The sequence below is a fragment of the Polypterus senegalus genome, chromosome 2 (genome assembly GCF_016835505.1).
Source record: "Polypterus senegalus isolate Bchr_013 chromosome 2, ASM1683550v1, whole genome shotgun sequence".
Taxonomy (NCBI): Eukaryota; Metazoa; Chordata; class Cladistia; order Polypteriformes; family Polypteridae; genus Polypterus; species Polypterus senegalus.
Window position 1 is genome coordinate 165131812 of NC_053155.1, and position 14668 is coordinate 165146479.

The window sequence follows — 14668 nt, forward strand, 5'->3', positions numbered from 1 at the left end:
TTTAAAGTGTTAAAAGTTTGAAACAATGTAAGCATGCGAGTGGATGACATAACTTGTGGATAATGTGACATGAATAACATGAGATGATTTTCTCCGTGGACATTTTGATATCGTTTGCTGTTGGACAGCATTGGTCACCATCAATCCCTATAACCGTGTAGCGGGGATACATACAGTAGTAATCATGTATTCGATGTTCGATGTGTGTGCTGAGTGCATGTTATTTCCATCGTCCCGTTTACTGTTCGTTATGTGAACGTCAGTGAATGTTGTCCCTGTAAGTGCAGAGGGGACAGATGAGGGAGAGAGACCGCAGCCCCAGGATGGAAAGCACCTGTTCATATTTAGTTACATCCAGCTCTTTACTATTTAAACGATCAGGAGGGAAAGAAGAGAAGAGAGGAGAAAGGAGAAAGACGGAGATTTCATTTATCGACAACAGATCATCAATTCCTGTTATTTTTCACATTACGCATTGTAACCAGTTTGTTTCTCATTCCGCCGGATTCACTACAGTTCAACCATCGCCAGAAACCCTGGGGTTGGACTTCATTATCCACCATACATGGAGGAAACACTGTGAGATTGTTCCATTTATTCAGGAGATTCAAACGCATCCATTTGTTCTTAATTACTCATCCGTATTCAGGACAGTAATATACCCGGACTCAAGTTCACGTTCATTTTCATTTCAGTATTCATTCATTCATTATTGTTATTTGAGTTTTATGTTTGTTATACATTACAGGGCTTGTTATTGTATATATGGTATTTTCATGTTGCTGCTTTGGTGGAGGGATATACATATTGTGGCAGACGGCTGGGGGTGGTACCCAGCCGGGACGTCCAGGAGGACCGGAGGAGGGCTTACGCCTCCTCCAGACCACAAGGGGGCGACCGCCCTGGTTGCCACGGGTGCAGAGCTTGGAAACTCAGCCCTGTAGGGGCCCATGGTCACAGCCAGGGGGCATCCTGGTGGCTGAAGAGCCCTGGACCTCAGCACTAAGGCCACACTAGGATGTGCTGGAGGGAAGAAGACTGGGGACACCCGGAGGGCTTCCGGGAGCGCAGGCGACACTTCTGCCACACAGGGGAGTGTCCACGGAGGAGTGTCGGAGAGCAGCTGGAGCCCATCCAGGCTGGTATAAAAGGGGCCGCCTCCCTTCATTCGGAGTCAAGAGTCGGGTGGAAGAGGACTGGAGTCTGGAGAGAGAGGAGTGGAGGCGGCCAGAAGGAAGGCACTGGAGAGTGTGGCCTGGCCCTCCTCCAGTCCTCCTGGGCTTCCCGGCTGAGCTCCACCCCCAGCCGCATGCCACCATATATATATATATATATTTTTTTTTTTTCTATGTGTGGAATTTGCATTTTTTGTTATTGTGTTTCATTTAGTATACTTATACACCTATTTTACATATCTGCTTTTGTGTGCTTGTGTTTAAACCATCGATTGAGGGGAAAATATTATTTATTAGATTTAACGGCTTGGTATTTGTAGGTTTGCCTAAGTAATTCATCCCAGTCACTGGTCTTGGTAGTGTAGCTGCCGGCTGGGTAAGGGGTCAGCCATTACAACCGTATCTCTCTGCATAGAAAAATGTAATTTTTTTTCTCTCTTTCTATCACATGTGGTAACACATAACAAAAATCATCTTTGGGTGGAGTATTCCTTTAATGTACATTTGAAGCAGATACACACATGAAAATTAATTTGAAAGGGATTAAGTTTTTCTCAAGAATTATCATCACCAGGTCCCCAGCAAAAGGTTGTGGAACCAAGTAATTTGATCTTTCAGATAATCACTCATCAGATCCACACAGACAGTGCCAGACTGTAATTTAAACGCAAAACACTTGAAAGTGTCAGCTGTACCATCCCACAACACTACACCTCTCCATCACCCAAGTTTTTTTTTGTTGATATGATACACTGAACTGTTTACAGACCTAAACTGGGCTTAAAATTTCAAGAATGCACTTATTATATAATATGCTTTATCTAAACAATCAGAAGGGCTATGGAGGCAGAGTAAGATGCCAGTACTGGATAACTTATGTCAGAGTTGGTAAAAAATATGGTCCAACTAAATGCAAATTGTAATACCTGTAAAATGTGCTAAAATTTCCATTTTCACATACACTAATTCAAACTTTTTTCTTCTAGCCTTTTGATAAAAGTATAACTTTTTTAGTTTTAGAAGTTGTCTTTTGTTTAATGTTACTCAATGTTTTGCAATTTCTTTAATAAATAGTCTTAGAAAAGCCAGGACTGCATTGCTACAGCCTGTAAACACAAACTTCAGCAAGTTGGGGTGCTAAAAGGTAGCCTGATGATTCATATTGGCACTGATAAAATGCTATGTATCTTATATGTTGTGTGCATTCTGGGATGCTGGTTTTAGAGACAGAGTTTCAAATTAAAAGCCATATGTGAAACTGGCAAACAAAAAGAAATTTTATCTGGGTAATAGAACACAGACATTGGACATACGATGACTGGAAAAGTGTGTTATGCTCAGTATCCCAGAGTCATCTTTTCTCTGTTGCAGATAACAAGGTTATATATATATATATATATATATATATATATATATATATATATATATATATATATATATAAGAAGAAAAATATGGACCTGCAAGGCATTTGTTTCTCAAACTACATGCTCTGTTGTTCCTTTCGTGTTATGCAGTTACCCATTTGCGTCTTCCCCTTCCTTTTTTTATCTTGGTTAGATCCACTGTGCACTCCTTTCTCAATACAGTAATCGACACCTTTGTATTAAAACCTTCATTCTGCAAAACACCAATAGACTGACATATTTCTTGTGAAAGTTGTTCCATTTTGGCCATTTTTGAACCCAGAACTAAATTTTAACAATGTACCTTGTAACACAAGTGAACAGGATAACAGACTTTAGTGGTACTAAGGCTGCTAGAAATATACTATTATAATCTTATCTATTATTATAAAAAATTTTTGGGTTGAGACATGAACATCTCAGAGAGACACTTTGACATCACGTGAGACTAAATATTACAACCTTAGGAAGGAAGACCCCATGAAATGGTGACTTTTTCACATCACACCCTACTTACAAACAATTTCTCTGAAACACTTTAACATCCCACAAGACAAGGAAGTGAGACAAAAGGACAGCTGCTGTACAGGCTTTTAAATGACTGACACACAGTGCGACATGCAGATCACGCAGCATGGCACAAGAGGCAGCTGGCTTAAAGCGTGTCTCCTAGGGAGGGGGAATAACTCATTCACTACAGCTTTATTACAGGAAAATATCAAGAAATAAAAAATGAATGAAAATGAATGAAATGAAACTAATCTCTAAATTGTATATCTGGTTCACCAAACCCGGGGGTTGGTGAGTGAAGCGAGCAGAGGGCGGAGCCCCCTAGTATATAATAATAAAATATAACAGAGGAGTCTGTGGTTCCATAAAAGGAGTCATGATTGTTCACTGCAGACTTGCAAAGTTCACTCCAAGCCAGGGACTGCAATTGCTTATGACTTATATGGGATGTCTGGATACTGAACGAACCTATACTGTTGTTCATGTTCATCAACAACCCTTGCAAAAAGTATTTTAGTTTGTTTCATTGTACAAAAAATATTGGATTCACTGAATTCAAAACAAATAATTTGTACCCGAATTGTGATTGAGCGTGGATAACCACAGAATAGGTGCACCCAAAAGCAACCTTGATATTTATACCACATCAAATGAATGTTGTGTGGCAGGCTATTAAGAAATTGTAGGCACACATATACCTGCACTGCGTGTAAGGTCAGAAGCCTCTGAGGCAGCTGATCTGGGAGGAGCTCTCTGTTATGGCTCAACAGTCTGTGTGTAATGCTTTGTGATCTGGAGGCCTGTATGAAATACCTGCAGCTAACATTCTCGGAAGTACAAGAGGCTGAGTAAATACCATGAGGGAATTCCTTAGCAGTGGCGTGATGATACACATTAAATGGAGCAAGTGGACAGCTATTCCTACTGATTGTATTTGTCTATGATTACATGCAGGGAGTAGACCAGAAGGCAAGGCTACTCTACAACAAAGTTTTGTAGCAGTGTTAAAGGTCTACAGAAACATCAGGCAGTGCCTCTTCTGTTTCACTTGGTCTCTGTGTATTTTCTTGTATGTATAGTCCTTCTCAACAGCCAATAACTGACAATGGTCAACTGGGATATAAGCCAAAATGTAAGAGAACTTTTCATTTGTGTCTACCAATGGTCACTGTTGGAAAAGGTGCAAATCATGCAAGGATCCAAGTAGAAAAATAAATTGTGACATGAGGAGCAATAAAATATGAATACGGTTCAAAATAAGAAAACAGTGATCTCATGAAAGCTTTTATGCAAAACTATATTTAATTAATATCTTTACAATATATTTAATCATCCTATTTAGATTAAACATTTTATTGCCTAATACTGCTGACTACTGTGTCTACATGATCTTCTTTTGTAACTTGCCACTTTGATGTTTCCTAAGATTACATCTTCCATCATCGAATGGCATTTTGACATTCATTTAGATTTCATTTTCATGCTTAGGTGCAGTATGTTATTCATTTTCATTATTATTTTCCTTCAAAAGTTCTCTCTTTTCTTCTGATAGTTGAGGATTCAAAGTAAGAACACTGCATTAAAAACAAGGACAGGATAGTGTTAAATCTGCAAAAAAAAAAACCTCATTAATAAACATTATACAAAATAAAGAATGATAAAAAATTCTGTAGACTTTATCAAGCCCTTAATAGAAATGCATTCATTTTTATGAACATCCTTTAGCACTGGTCAGAGTAAGAGGTAATTACATTTTAGTAATGCTGTAGTTTACATGAATACTGGGAGGTACAACAGTCAGCCTTTACAGCCACACCAGTGCCAGTGAATTTAATTGACTGCACCATTGTGACACACTAATGAAAACTCATACATTTATTTTTCTGAAACCATGTTTTCATGACAGGGAGTAAGGGACCTTTGTTGGGATGTCAGGAGCATAAGAGAAATATACCTTCAAATATACCTTCAATTGCATTAACCTTTTCCTCTTTGTTGCACCAAACCAAATACTTTGAAAGTAAAATGGCACGGACTGATTATGCATAATAATAATAATAATAATAATAATAATAATAATAATAATAATAATAAATAATAAACATACAATAATGACAAGAAATTTATTTTATGTAACTAATGTGCAGGAGGAGCTTACATGCAACACTAAAGTTTAGAGAAGTTAGCTACCATGAACCAGGCGGCTATGGTAGAGATACTTCTGGCAAAATATTCAGTGAGGGCCAGCCAGACACCTTTGATACTAGAGATTAAAAATTACTAGAACTCCACCCAAACCAGGGATAATGGGACCAGTTTAGGTTCATTAGTAAGACCTCACATTGAGCTACTGTTGATGGTGAAGGTTGGGGGTCAGCAGCAATACTGGTTAGGTAACAGGTAAGTATGGGAACTTTAAAACATACAGTACTTAAACTAGAAGACAGAGTTTGTGTTTAAGGTTTAAAGTTCTGGCAAAGTACAGTTCAAGATCATCTACACACCACACTGGCTGAAAGGAACTGTGGATGTCCACTGTTTGCTAGCAGATCAGAGGAAAGCCATTAACGTTAAAAAAATATTGTTATGCTTCTTACAGGAGTATTTGGGGGTTTAACACTAGAATCCCTGTGGCCTACGAAAAAAGTCATATTGCAGGGCAACCTTAAATGCCTCTGCACCTCTTCAGCAGCTTGCTATCCCATTCCCCACCGACGCAGCTGAAGTGAGACGCAAAATTCTCAGGCCCTGATGGTTTGCCCCCAGAGGTAGTTTTGACATTCAGGAAGCAACTAGCTTCCCTTTATCTGCACCTGTTAAAACTCCTCCATTTCTGTATCTAAATTTAACCCTGCATTAGTTCTGCTCTAATCACTATGCTTTTAAAACAGGGAAAAGATCCAGAACATGAGTTTGAAGGACTCGGATGCAAAACTACTAGCCAAACCTATTGCAAAATGATTAGAATCAGAAGTTCACAAGTTAATTCACCCTGTTCAGGCAGCCTTTGTTCACTCCCATCAGGCTATTGATAATATCCATCACTTCTTGCACATTTTTGGTTTACATTAGCATAATCTAGACAAGAACAGGCCATTCAGCCAACAATTAATAACATTAATTCTAGTTCTGAAGGTCCCAAAGTAGCTTATTCCATGTATCTAAGGTTCTCTGTGTTAAGAAAAACTTCCTAATGTTTGTGTTAAACTTACCCTTAACAAGTCTGCAACTGTGCCCTCCGTGTTCTTTTCAAACTCATTTTAAAATAACAGTCTTGATTCTGCACTAATTCCCTTCATAATTTTAAGCACTACCTCCTTGAACTTGTACTCTATACTCCATTCTATATAATCTAACATTCTGCATGCCTTCTTAATGGCTTCTGAACATTGCCTCGCAGTTTATAGTGTAGATTCCATTATGAGTCCTAAATCCTTGTCATACTTCCTATGTGTAATACTTTACATTTACTTACATTAATGCTGTCTAAGTCTGTCTGTAATGATTCAATGGATTATGGATTGACCTAGCCTGGTATCAACTGCAAACTTAACCAGCTTGTTATTTATATTGCTATCCAAATCATTCATATATATTAAAAACATCAGCGAGCCTAGTACTGACTCTTAAAGGACAACACTTTTAACATCTTCCCCTCTGCTTCCTGTGTCAGAGCCCATTTTACAATGTTTTTTCTACACACTACACCCTAGGAACTGAAAGATAAATATTATCTAGTCCTGGTGATGGAAGGTTATACATTTTCCCACATATGAGAAAAATTCATATTTAGAGTATCTGCTATTTTTCTGCATCACTATTCCTGAAATGCTTCACCTCCTTCTTGATTGTTTTACTACTAAAATATTGAAAGAATCTCTTTGGGTCATTTCTCACCTTATCTATTGCTCTCTAGCTGCTTTTTAGCTTCCCTAATATCCTTCTTAATGGTTGCCCTCATGCTCTCATATGCCCTATGATTCACACTGAAGTTATTAGTCTTACACACCTTATACAGCCGTTTTTTTTTTTACCTTTGCAGCTTTGTTTTTAACTCTTCATTAACCCACTACGGAGGGTTTCTTTTGATTTACATATTATTTCAACTGTCCTGCTGGAAAAACGCTAATTTACAAATTTACAATGCTCAGATGTGAATGAGCCCTTAAGTTATATTGCGCCTGTCTTACTTTGACACATATTGAAGAGGTTTTTGTTTAACATACATTGCATTCTGTACTGCAGAAAGACTTGCCAATAGTGGTACAAAGCAGATACATTGAATAAATTATGTTTAACATACAGTGAGTTAAAAGGCCACCTGAACTGTTCATCAAAGGGAGATTTTTCAGAATGTATACCAAAATAGTTCAAAGGGTGTTTCTATGCTTTCATAATACAATACTGTGGCTTAAATATTTCTGTAGCTAGTGTTTTTATCCAGATTGGTGTGATCTTGATACTCAGTCAAAATAATTACAGAGATAACCTCCAAGTGGAGTTTTTGTGGTGAGCCACAGTCAGTTCTCCCAGTTTTAAGTGTATTCCAATGTGTGCACTTTTCTAAAGGAAACAAAACAGTTGGTTCAAAAGTTTATGGCTTGAACAAGGCAAACACTACATATGATAAATGTATGTATTATCTATGTGTGTCTTCACAGTGTGGGAGAGAGTGCTGGCTGTGTGGCTGCAGTAGGGCAGCTGAATCCAGAGCAAGTGGCTCAGATTTTTTGCAGCTACTGAAACCAGCAGATGGCTCAACATAAAAAACTGAAATACTTCACAATGAAGGACCAAAGGGGAGAGGATAACTTACTGAAAATAATGTGGTGAGTGGCTGGGGGCGGTACCCAGCCGGGATGCCTGGAAGGACCGGGAGAGGGACTACGCCTCCTCCGGACCACGAGAGGGCAGCCGCCATTGGTTGGTGTGGGGACCATGGGAATGGAGCTTGGAAGCTCGACCCTATAGGGGCCCGTGGTCACCGCCAGGGGGCACCCAGACCCCTGAGAAGCCCAGGTGTGGCCCCTTCTCGTGGTACTGGTAGAACGAAAACCAGGGACACCCGGAGTGCTTCCGGGTGCTTGTGCGGCACTTCTGTCACACCAGGAAGTGACGCCGGAAGCTCATCAGGAGGCACCTGGAGTACGGCCAGGTGGACTTAAAAGGGGCCGCATCCTTCCATTCAGTAGGTGGAGTTGGGTGGACGCGGACAAAGCTCGGAGGAGAGGAGTGGAGGTGGTAAAGAGAGGGCTGTGTGCTTTAGAACTTGTAAATATTATGTATAATAAACGTGTGTTGGTGCTTGAACCATCAGTGTCTGCCTGTCTGTGTCGAGGCTGGTCTCCACAGTAACTAATAAACTTTATTTTAATCAATCTAGTAGCAGAGAAATATGACTTTAAAGTATGTACAGTGAACCCTCGTTTATCACGGTTAATCCGTTCCAGACTCTACCGTGATAAATGAATTTTCACGAAATAGGATTCTTTATTTATAAATCGAATATTTTCGCAGTTAGAGTATAGAAAACCTGTTTACGACCTTCTAAATACGTTTTTTAACATTATTAGAGCCCTCTAGACATGAAATAACACCCTTTAGTCACCATTACACTCGTATTACCAAATATATTAGACAAAATAAGACATATTAGATGTTACAAATATCATATTACTAGGCGCACTCGCCTTTTAAGGCGACCGACTTTTATCCTCAATTTTTGTGCGCTCCATGTGTACATCAGGCATGTAAGTGTAGAGAATGAGAACATCAAAGTGCCCATTCATAACATCTCCCGAAAACCTAAGTTTTTTTTTTTATCCCCTCAAGTGCCTGTCCAAAGTCGTACAATGTCAGCCCGAATCTGTACAAGCTAAAGACGGAGTTTCATGCACTAAATAAGCAAGCACCATCTCCCCTGATATTTACTACGCGGTGAGGCATTTGTACTCCATCAACATGAATTATTTCCAGAGACATAATTTTGTTTATTTTTCCAGTGCATCACGCACAAAAGCAAGGGAACGATAACAGCACCAGAACTCTGCTCACATCGCGTTGCTTTGTACCTCAAGCCGCAAGTAGTAAATCTGTAATAAGCAGAATACCGCTACGCTTTAAATTCACGGGACGGAAGGACAATCCCGAACGCTTTTATATAATAGATTATTATACTGTACATTTAATTGCACACAACCACTAACCTATGAAGGCACGACCTCAGTAGGAGAGTCTTCAGAGGTGGTGCAGTATCTTAAGCAGGTGCGTTGTTGTCTTCAGTGAAGAAGTACTAGGAGTAGGCAGTGTGTGTCTGGGTGCACGGCTGAAGAACATCTTGATAGGCAGTTGCTGGCGCTGTCTTTTCATATGCGTGAGGAGGCTTTTGTAGGGTATTGCCATCTTTAATCATATCCAAGAGTTTCACCTTCTCCTGGATAGTAAGCATCTTCCTCCGGCGCTTAGTTTTATTGTCAGAAGGCTTAGAAAAAGCAGCACGTTTAGGAGCCATCGTAGGGCTTAGATAAAAGTTCTCAGAAAGCGCATGCGTAGTGACGTAAGCGTGTATGAGAAAAAAATCGCGATAGAGTGAAGCCGCGAAAGTCGAAGCGTGATATAGCGAGGGATCACTATATGTTCAAATGTTTCATCAAAATAGGATGAGAATTATGAAGAGCCTAAAGATCAGTAGGTAATGTCCTATACAAACGACAAAGAACTAATAGATATCTTCTACAATTACCGGGATGGAGAGCCTTCAAGAGCTGTAGGCAGTTTTTGAAAGTATGGACAGAGGTTGTGGATGTGCTAATGCCAGAGGTTATAAATCTTTAATTAAATATAAGTTGTCTGTATGAACAATGTCCTCTCTTTTTCTATATTTGTGATAGCTCTGGAAAAAGTTGAGAGGATTTCTCGAGTAGAGGCTGAGGACATGTTTATGGATGGTCCAGTATACAGTAATCCCTCCTCGATCGCGGGGGTTGCGTTCCAGAACCCCCTGCGATAGATGAAAATCCGCGAAGTAGAAACCATATGTTTGTGTAGTTATTTTTATATATTTTAAGCCCTTATAAACTCTCCCACACTGTTAACATTATTAGAGCCCTCTAGACATGAAATAACACCCTTTAGTCAAAAGTTTAAACTGTGCTCCATGACAAGACAGAGATGACAGTTCTTTCTCACAATTAAAAGAATGCAAATAGATCTTCTCTTCAGGAGCAGAGAATTTCAGAGAGAGAGAGAGAGAGAGAGAGAGCAAAGAAAAGCAAACAATCAAAAAATCAATACGTGTGCTTTTAAGTTTGGCGGCATTTTTTAGAGGAGCGTCAGTATCTTCTAAGCAAACAGCCTCTATGCAAACAGCCCCTCTGCTCACATCTCCTCCGTCAGGCGCAGAGAACGTCAGAGAGAGAGAGAGCGAGATTAAAGCAGACCATCAAAAAATCAATAAGTGTGCTTTTGAAAGCACCGCGATAAAGCGGCATTTCTTAGAGGTGCGTCCGTATCCACTAGGCAAACAGCACCTCTGCTCACAGCCCCTCCGTCAGGTGCAGAGAATGTCAGAGAGGGTGAGATAGAGGCAGAGACAAGCAAACAGTCAAGCTCCGCGCGGGATGCATATCTTATAGCATTGAGGAGTTTTAGTTAATATGTAATACATGCTCTGATTGGGTAGCTTCTAAGCCATCTGCCAATAGCGTCCCTTGTATGAAATCAACAGGGCAAACAAACTGAGGAAGCGTGTAGCATAAATTAAAAGACCCATTGTCCGCAGAAATCCGCGAACCAGCGAAAAATCCGTGATATATATTTAGATGTGCTTACATTTAAAATCCGTGATAGACTGAAGCTGCGAAAGTCGAAGCGCGATATAGCGAGGGATTACTGTACACAGAGTGGTATGTCATGTGAAAATAACAAGTTCCTACTTTTTCTTTTCAGCAATATTCTGTATATACTATATATTTGAAGTGGAATATTAAGTAAGCATTAGTACAACACCTTAATTATTGATAAAAGCCAACTTCAGAATATTTTATAAGTAGGATGTACTTATTCTAAACATTACAACAAGAGTTGTGCTTTCAAATGAACAGCGCACATCTTTTTGTTCGATATGATCACAAATGTTGCTTTTGCCCATGAGTGCGGATTTGTGTGTGTGTGTATGTGTGTTTTTTAAACATAGTGAAAGACAAGAAATTCATACAATTGTGTTGCACCAGACTATGGAAAGCACAAGGACAGCATTTGTGAAATATTTGAACTTGGGATTCCCACTCCATAAACATGCCTATTTTCTTATTTATCTTTTGCCTTTTACAATTATGTTATTTTTGAGTGTTATAAAAGCTTACTAACCATGCATACAATAAAGGACACATTTATATGTTATTGCCGAAGTTCCTTGATTAAGTACTGTATATTTAAAATTGTTAGTGTATCTGTTTTTAGTCAGTTGCATTTTTTTTTTAAAGTTCATAACTGCATTTCATTGTACGATTATATTCCTTTCAAACAAATATGTTCATCCACATTATAATTTTCTTTAATTTGTAAATTTATACTACATAATATAGAAATGGATATGACACAGCTTTAATGCTTCAACTTGTGTAGTTTATTCTCTGATCAGTGTGAATAATTAAATTGATTTTCTTTGTTCATTTCTTGAATTCAACTGATCCATCATTATTGTTAATTGCAAATATTGCATTTGACATGGCTGCAGAATTTATCCTGAATAATAATCAATAAAGTCAGATTTTGGTAGTCCCAATACTTGTACTTTTAAATAGTGCTGACTTAATCAACTGACATACAGATGGGCTAGAAATAACAGATTTTACCAGAGCCTCCACTTGTAACAACACAGTCTACAAATGGCTTGTACCTTGTTGTTGGTAATACCACAACACTTAAAATAGTGTGGAAACTAATTAGCCTGATCAAGGTTTTGCTGTTCAGTTACATAAATAGTCAAAATCTCACTGTTCTGGAGCCATATGTTCAACAAAAACGACTTAGGTAAAAATGTTTTTGTATTGAAAATACAGTTTAAAATTATGGTAACAAAGTAAAAGGATAGATTTTTTTAAAGCTCAACATCAACCTTTAATTAACCAGGACGCCTCCATGATGGAAGGATGTGGGGAGCAAGCGTGTCCAGAATATTACCATTGGGTTGCAGGCGGTGCCTCGAACTCCTGCAGGGCTCCATGGGAGTTGGAGTTTGGTGCGGCTTTGTTAGGATCCGTGTGCGCCACCAGGGGGTGCTGCAGCAGGATCTGCTGAGCCCTTATGGGCAGTTCTTCTGCCACACCTGGAAATGCTGCCTATAAATAGATCATCAAGCACCAGGAGCACTTCCGGGTGCGTTATAAAAGGTGCCAGCAGCCACTACTCGAGGAGCCAGAGTCAGGAAGAGGGAGAAGAAGCTTGACCAGAGGAAAAAAGAGAAAGAAGAAGAAATTGTGTTGTGCTTGCTCTGAGACTGTGCTGGGCTTGTGGGAAATGGGGATGGCGTTTCCCATGAGGTAAAAAAATAAAATGTGTGTGCTTTGAACTTGTGTCCTGCATCTGTCTGTGTCGGGTCTGGGTGGCAGTGCACCCTCTGTAAGCCACAAGTGGCGTAGTTGTCAGGATACTGGGCCACCTTGAGAAGCAGTTACTGAAGCCTCACTTAAAAAAGAAGAGTGCCACTAAACACGCTCACTAGAGACACCACCCCCCTCCCGAATAGGGAAGAAGAGGTCCAGGAGGGTTCCTACAGCAACGGTTGGCCATATGCATACCATCAGCAATGAAGCCCGGTTTGGCGTGCTGCAGAAAGAGGCCACCTGGAAGACTGGATCCGCAAAAAGGTAGGCGTCGGCCCCAGAGATGATATCCCCGAGAGTTTTTTTAACATCTATTCCATGTGCCTACCTACTACTGTAGACGGTAAAGTATCAGATACATGTTGCTGACCTAAGCACGTCAATCCGTGGGAAGATGGCGGGGCGAGCTTGAGCAAGAGCAACTTTGATCTGGACCCACTGCTCACTGAAAGACAACATCTGGAGGAGGAGTGCCTGGAGTGTCTTCCCGACTGCGTCAATCTGATGGAGGAGCGGATGGGGGAGGGCCAGGAAGCTCTCCACAAAGCAGGTAAGAGGGTGGAAGGTGTGTGCCAGGTTCCCGCTGCTAAAGGGGTAGAGGTGAGAAGCGTGAACCTCCATCCTAATCTCTGTGGACACCCGAAGGCACCTGTGCAGGAGGCGCATGGCACCAATGGCTATCGGCCAGCAGACATGAATGAGGGAAGCCCAAGTTTGCCGCCAGCCAAACATATTAACCTGCTGTCAGCTATACATGAGCTAGAGGACATGCTCCAGCCTGTACAGTCTTTCTTACAGGTCCCGAGTCTGCTGAGGCAGACAATTGAGCAGCTGGAGAGGACGGCTGAGTTGCTCCTGAAGGAAGCACAAGAGTGGCTCAGGCAGCGCGGCGCTGGACTCTCCGGCCAACGTGATGTGGCAATACAGGTAGGTGACACTTGTACCATAAAGGAAAGAGGGGTGCAGTACAAAGGGGCACTGGTACCAGTCAGTTCCGAACACACAAGTAACCGCAAACCATACAGTGGAAGCAGATGTGATGGCTGATTGTGCAGTGGGGGCGGAAATGAAGATGGTGTTGTGAAAGCACCCATTCTTTTCTTCTTGTATTGTTGCAGAGAAGAGCCGTGGACCCGACTATGTCAACTCCCCGTCCTGTAGTAGAGGAGAAAAGAGAAGGAAGAGGGAGGAGTGGAGAAGAAAGAAGAGTAAGAAATTGTGTTGTGCTTGTTGTGAAACTGTGCTGGGCTTGTGGGAAAGCTAAAAGAGAATTTGAAGAAGCACAGCTAAAAACTAAAAGAGATCAGCTGGCATTGGAAGCAGCTATCGCAGAATCCAATGCAAAATTGAGAGCTCTTAAAGATTGAAGCCACGTCCCAAGTAAACCAAATCCCTATAATGTTCCTGAGAAATCAGATGTGAGAAATGAAGAGCCATATGATGCAAGTATACTTTTTGTATAGAAATAAAAGTAAATACAATCCTCAACAACCACATTACAAACAGCGTTATGGACAGCAAAATAAAGCACAAGTACCTCACATGCCGTATAGAAAGATCCCAATATTTGACAGCGATCCTATGAGTTATGTAGATTTTATTGGAGCATTTGATTATGTTTTCGATAAGGTGATGGAGAATCCTCTGGAGTTCTTTTCACAATTTACTAAAGGTTCACCACACAAGATTGTTAAAACTTGAAAATACTTGTCATTGGCAGAAGGTTACAAAAAGGCCAGAATGAAGTTCGAAAGCCTTTATGGAAACCAACTACAGATAGCCGATGCATACATGAGGAAAGCCAAAGTGTGGCTGCACATAAAGCCAAATGATGGAGAAGGTCTGATGGAATATGGTGCCTTTCTTGGTGGATGTACGAACATTATGTTCAACTTAAAGGACGGACATGAATTTGAAAGTAGCGATAACATTCGTACTATAATCTCCAAGCTTCCTCAAGACCTACTAGCACCG

General features: G+C 40.4%; 1 protein-coding gene across 2 annotated transcripts in view; it reads right to left on the reverse strand.

Annotated features, from left to right (window-relative positions):
• Positions 1-4367: 4367 nt before the first annotated feature.
• slc46a3 (solute carrier family 46 member 3) overlaps positions 4368-14668 on the reverse strand; it is an 81053-nt gene continuing 70752 nt past the window's right edge. For both annotated transcript variants that reach the window (XM_039744931.1, XM_039744929.1), the window contains one exon: positions 4368-4663. In XM_039744931.1, coding sequence (XP_039600865.1) covers positions 4650-4663 — 14 coding nt within the window. In that variant the 3' untranslated portion in view covers positions 4368-4649. The remainder of the gene's footprint in view (positions 4664-14668) is intronic.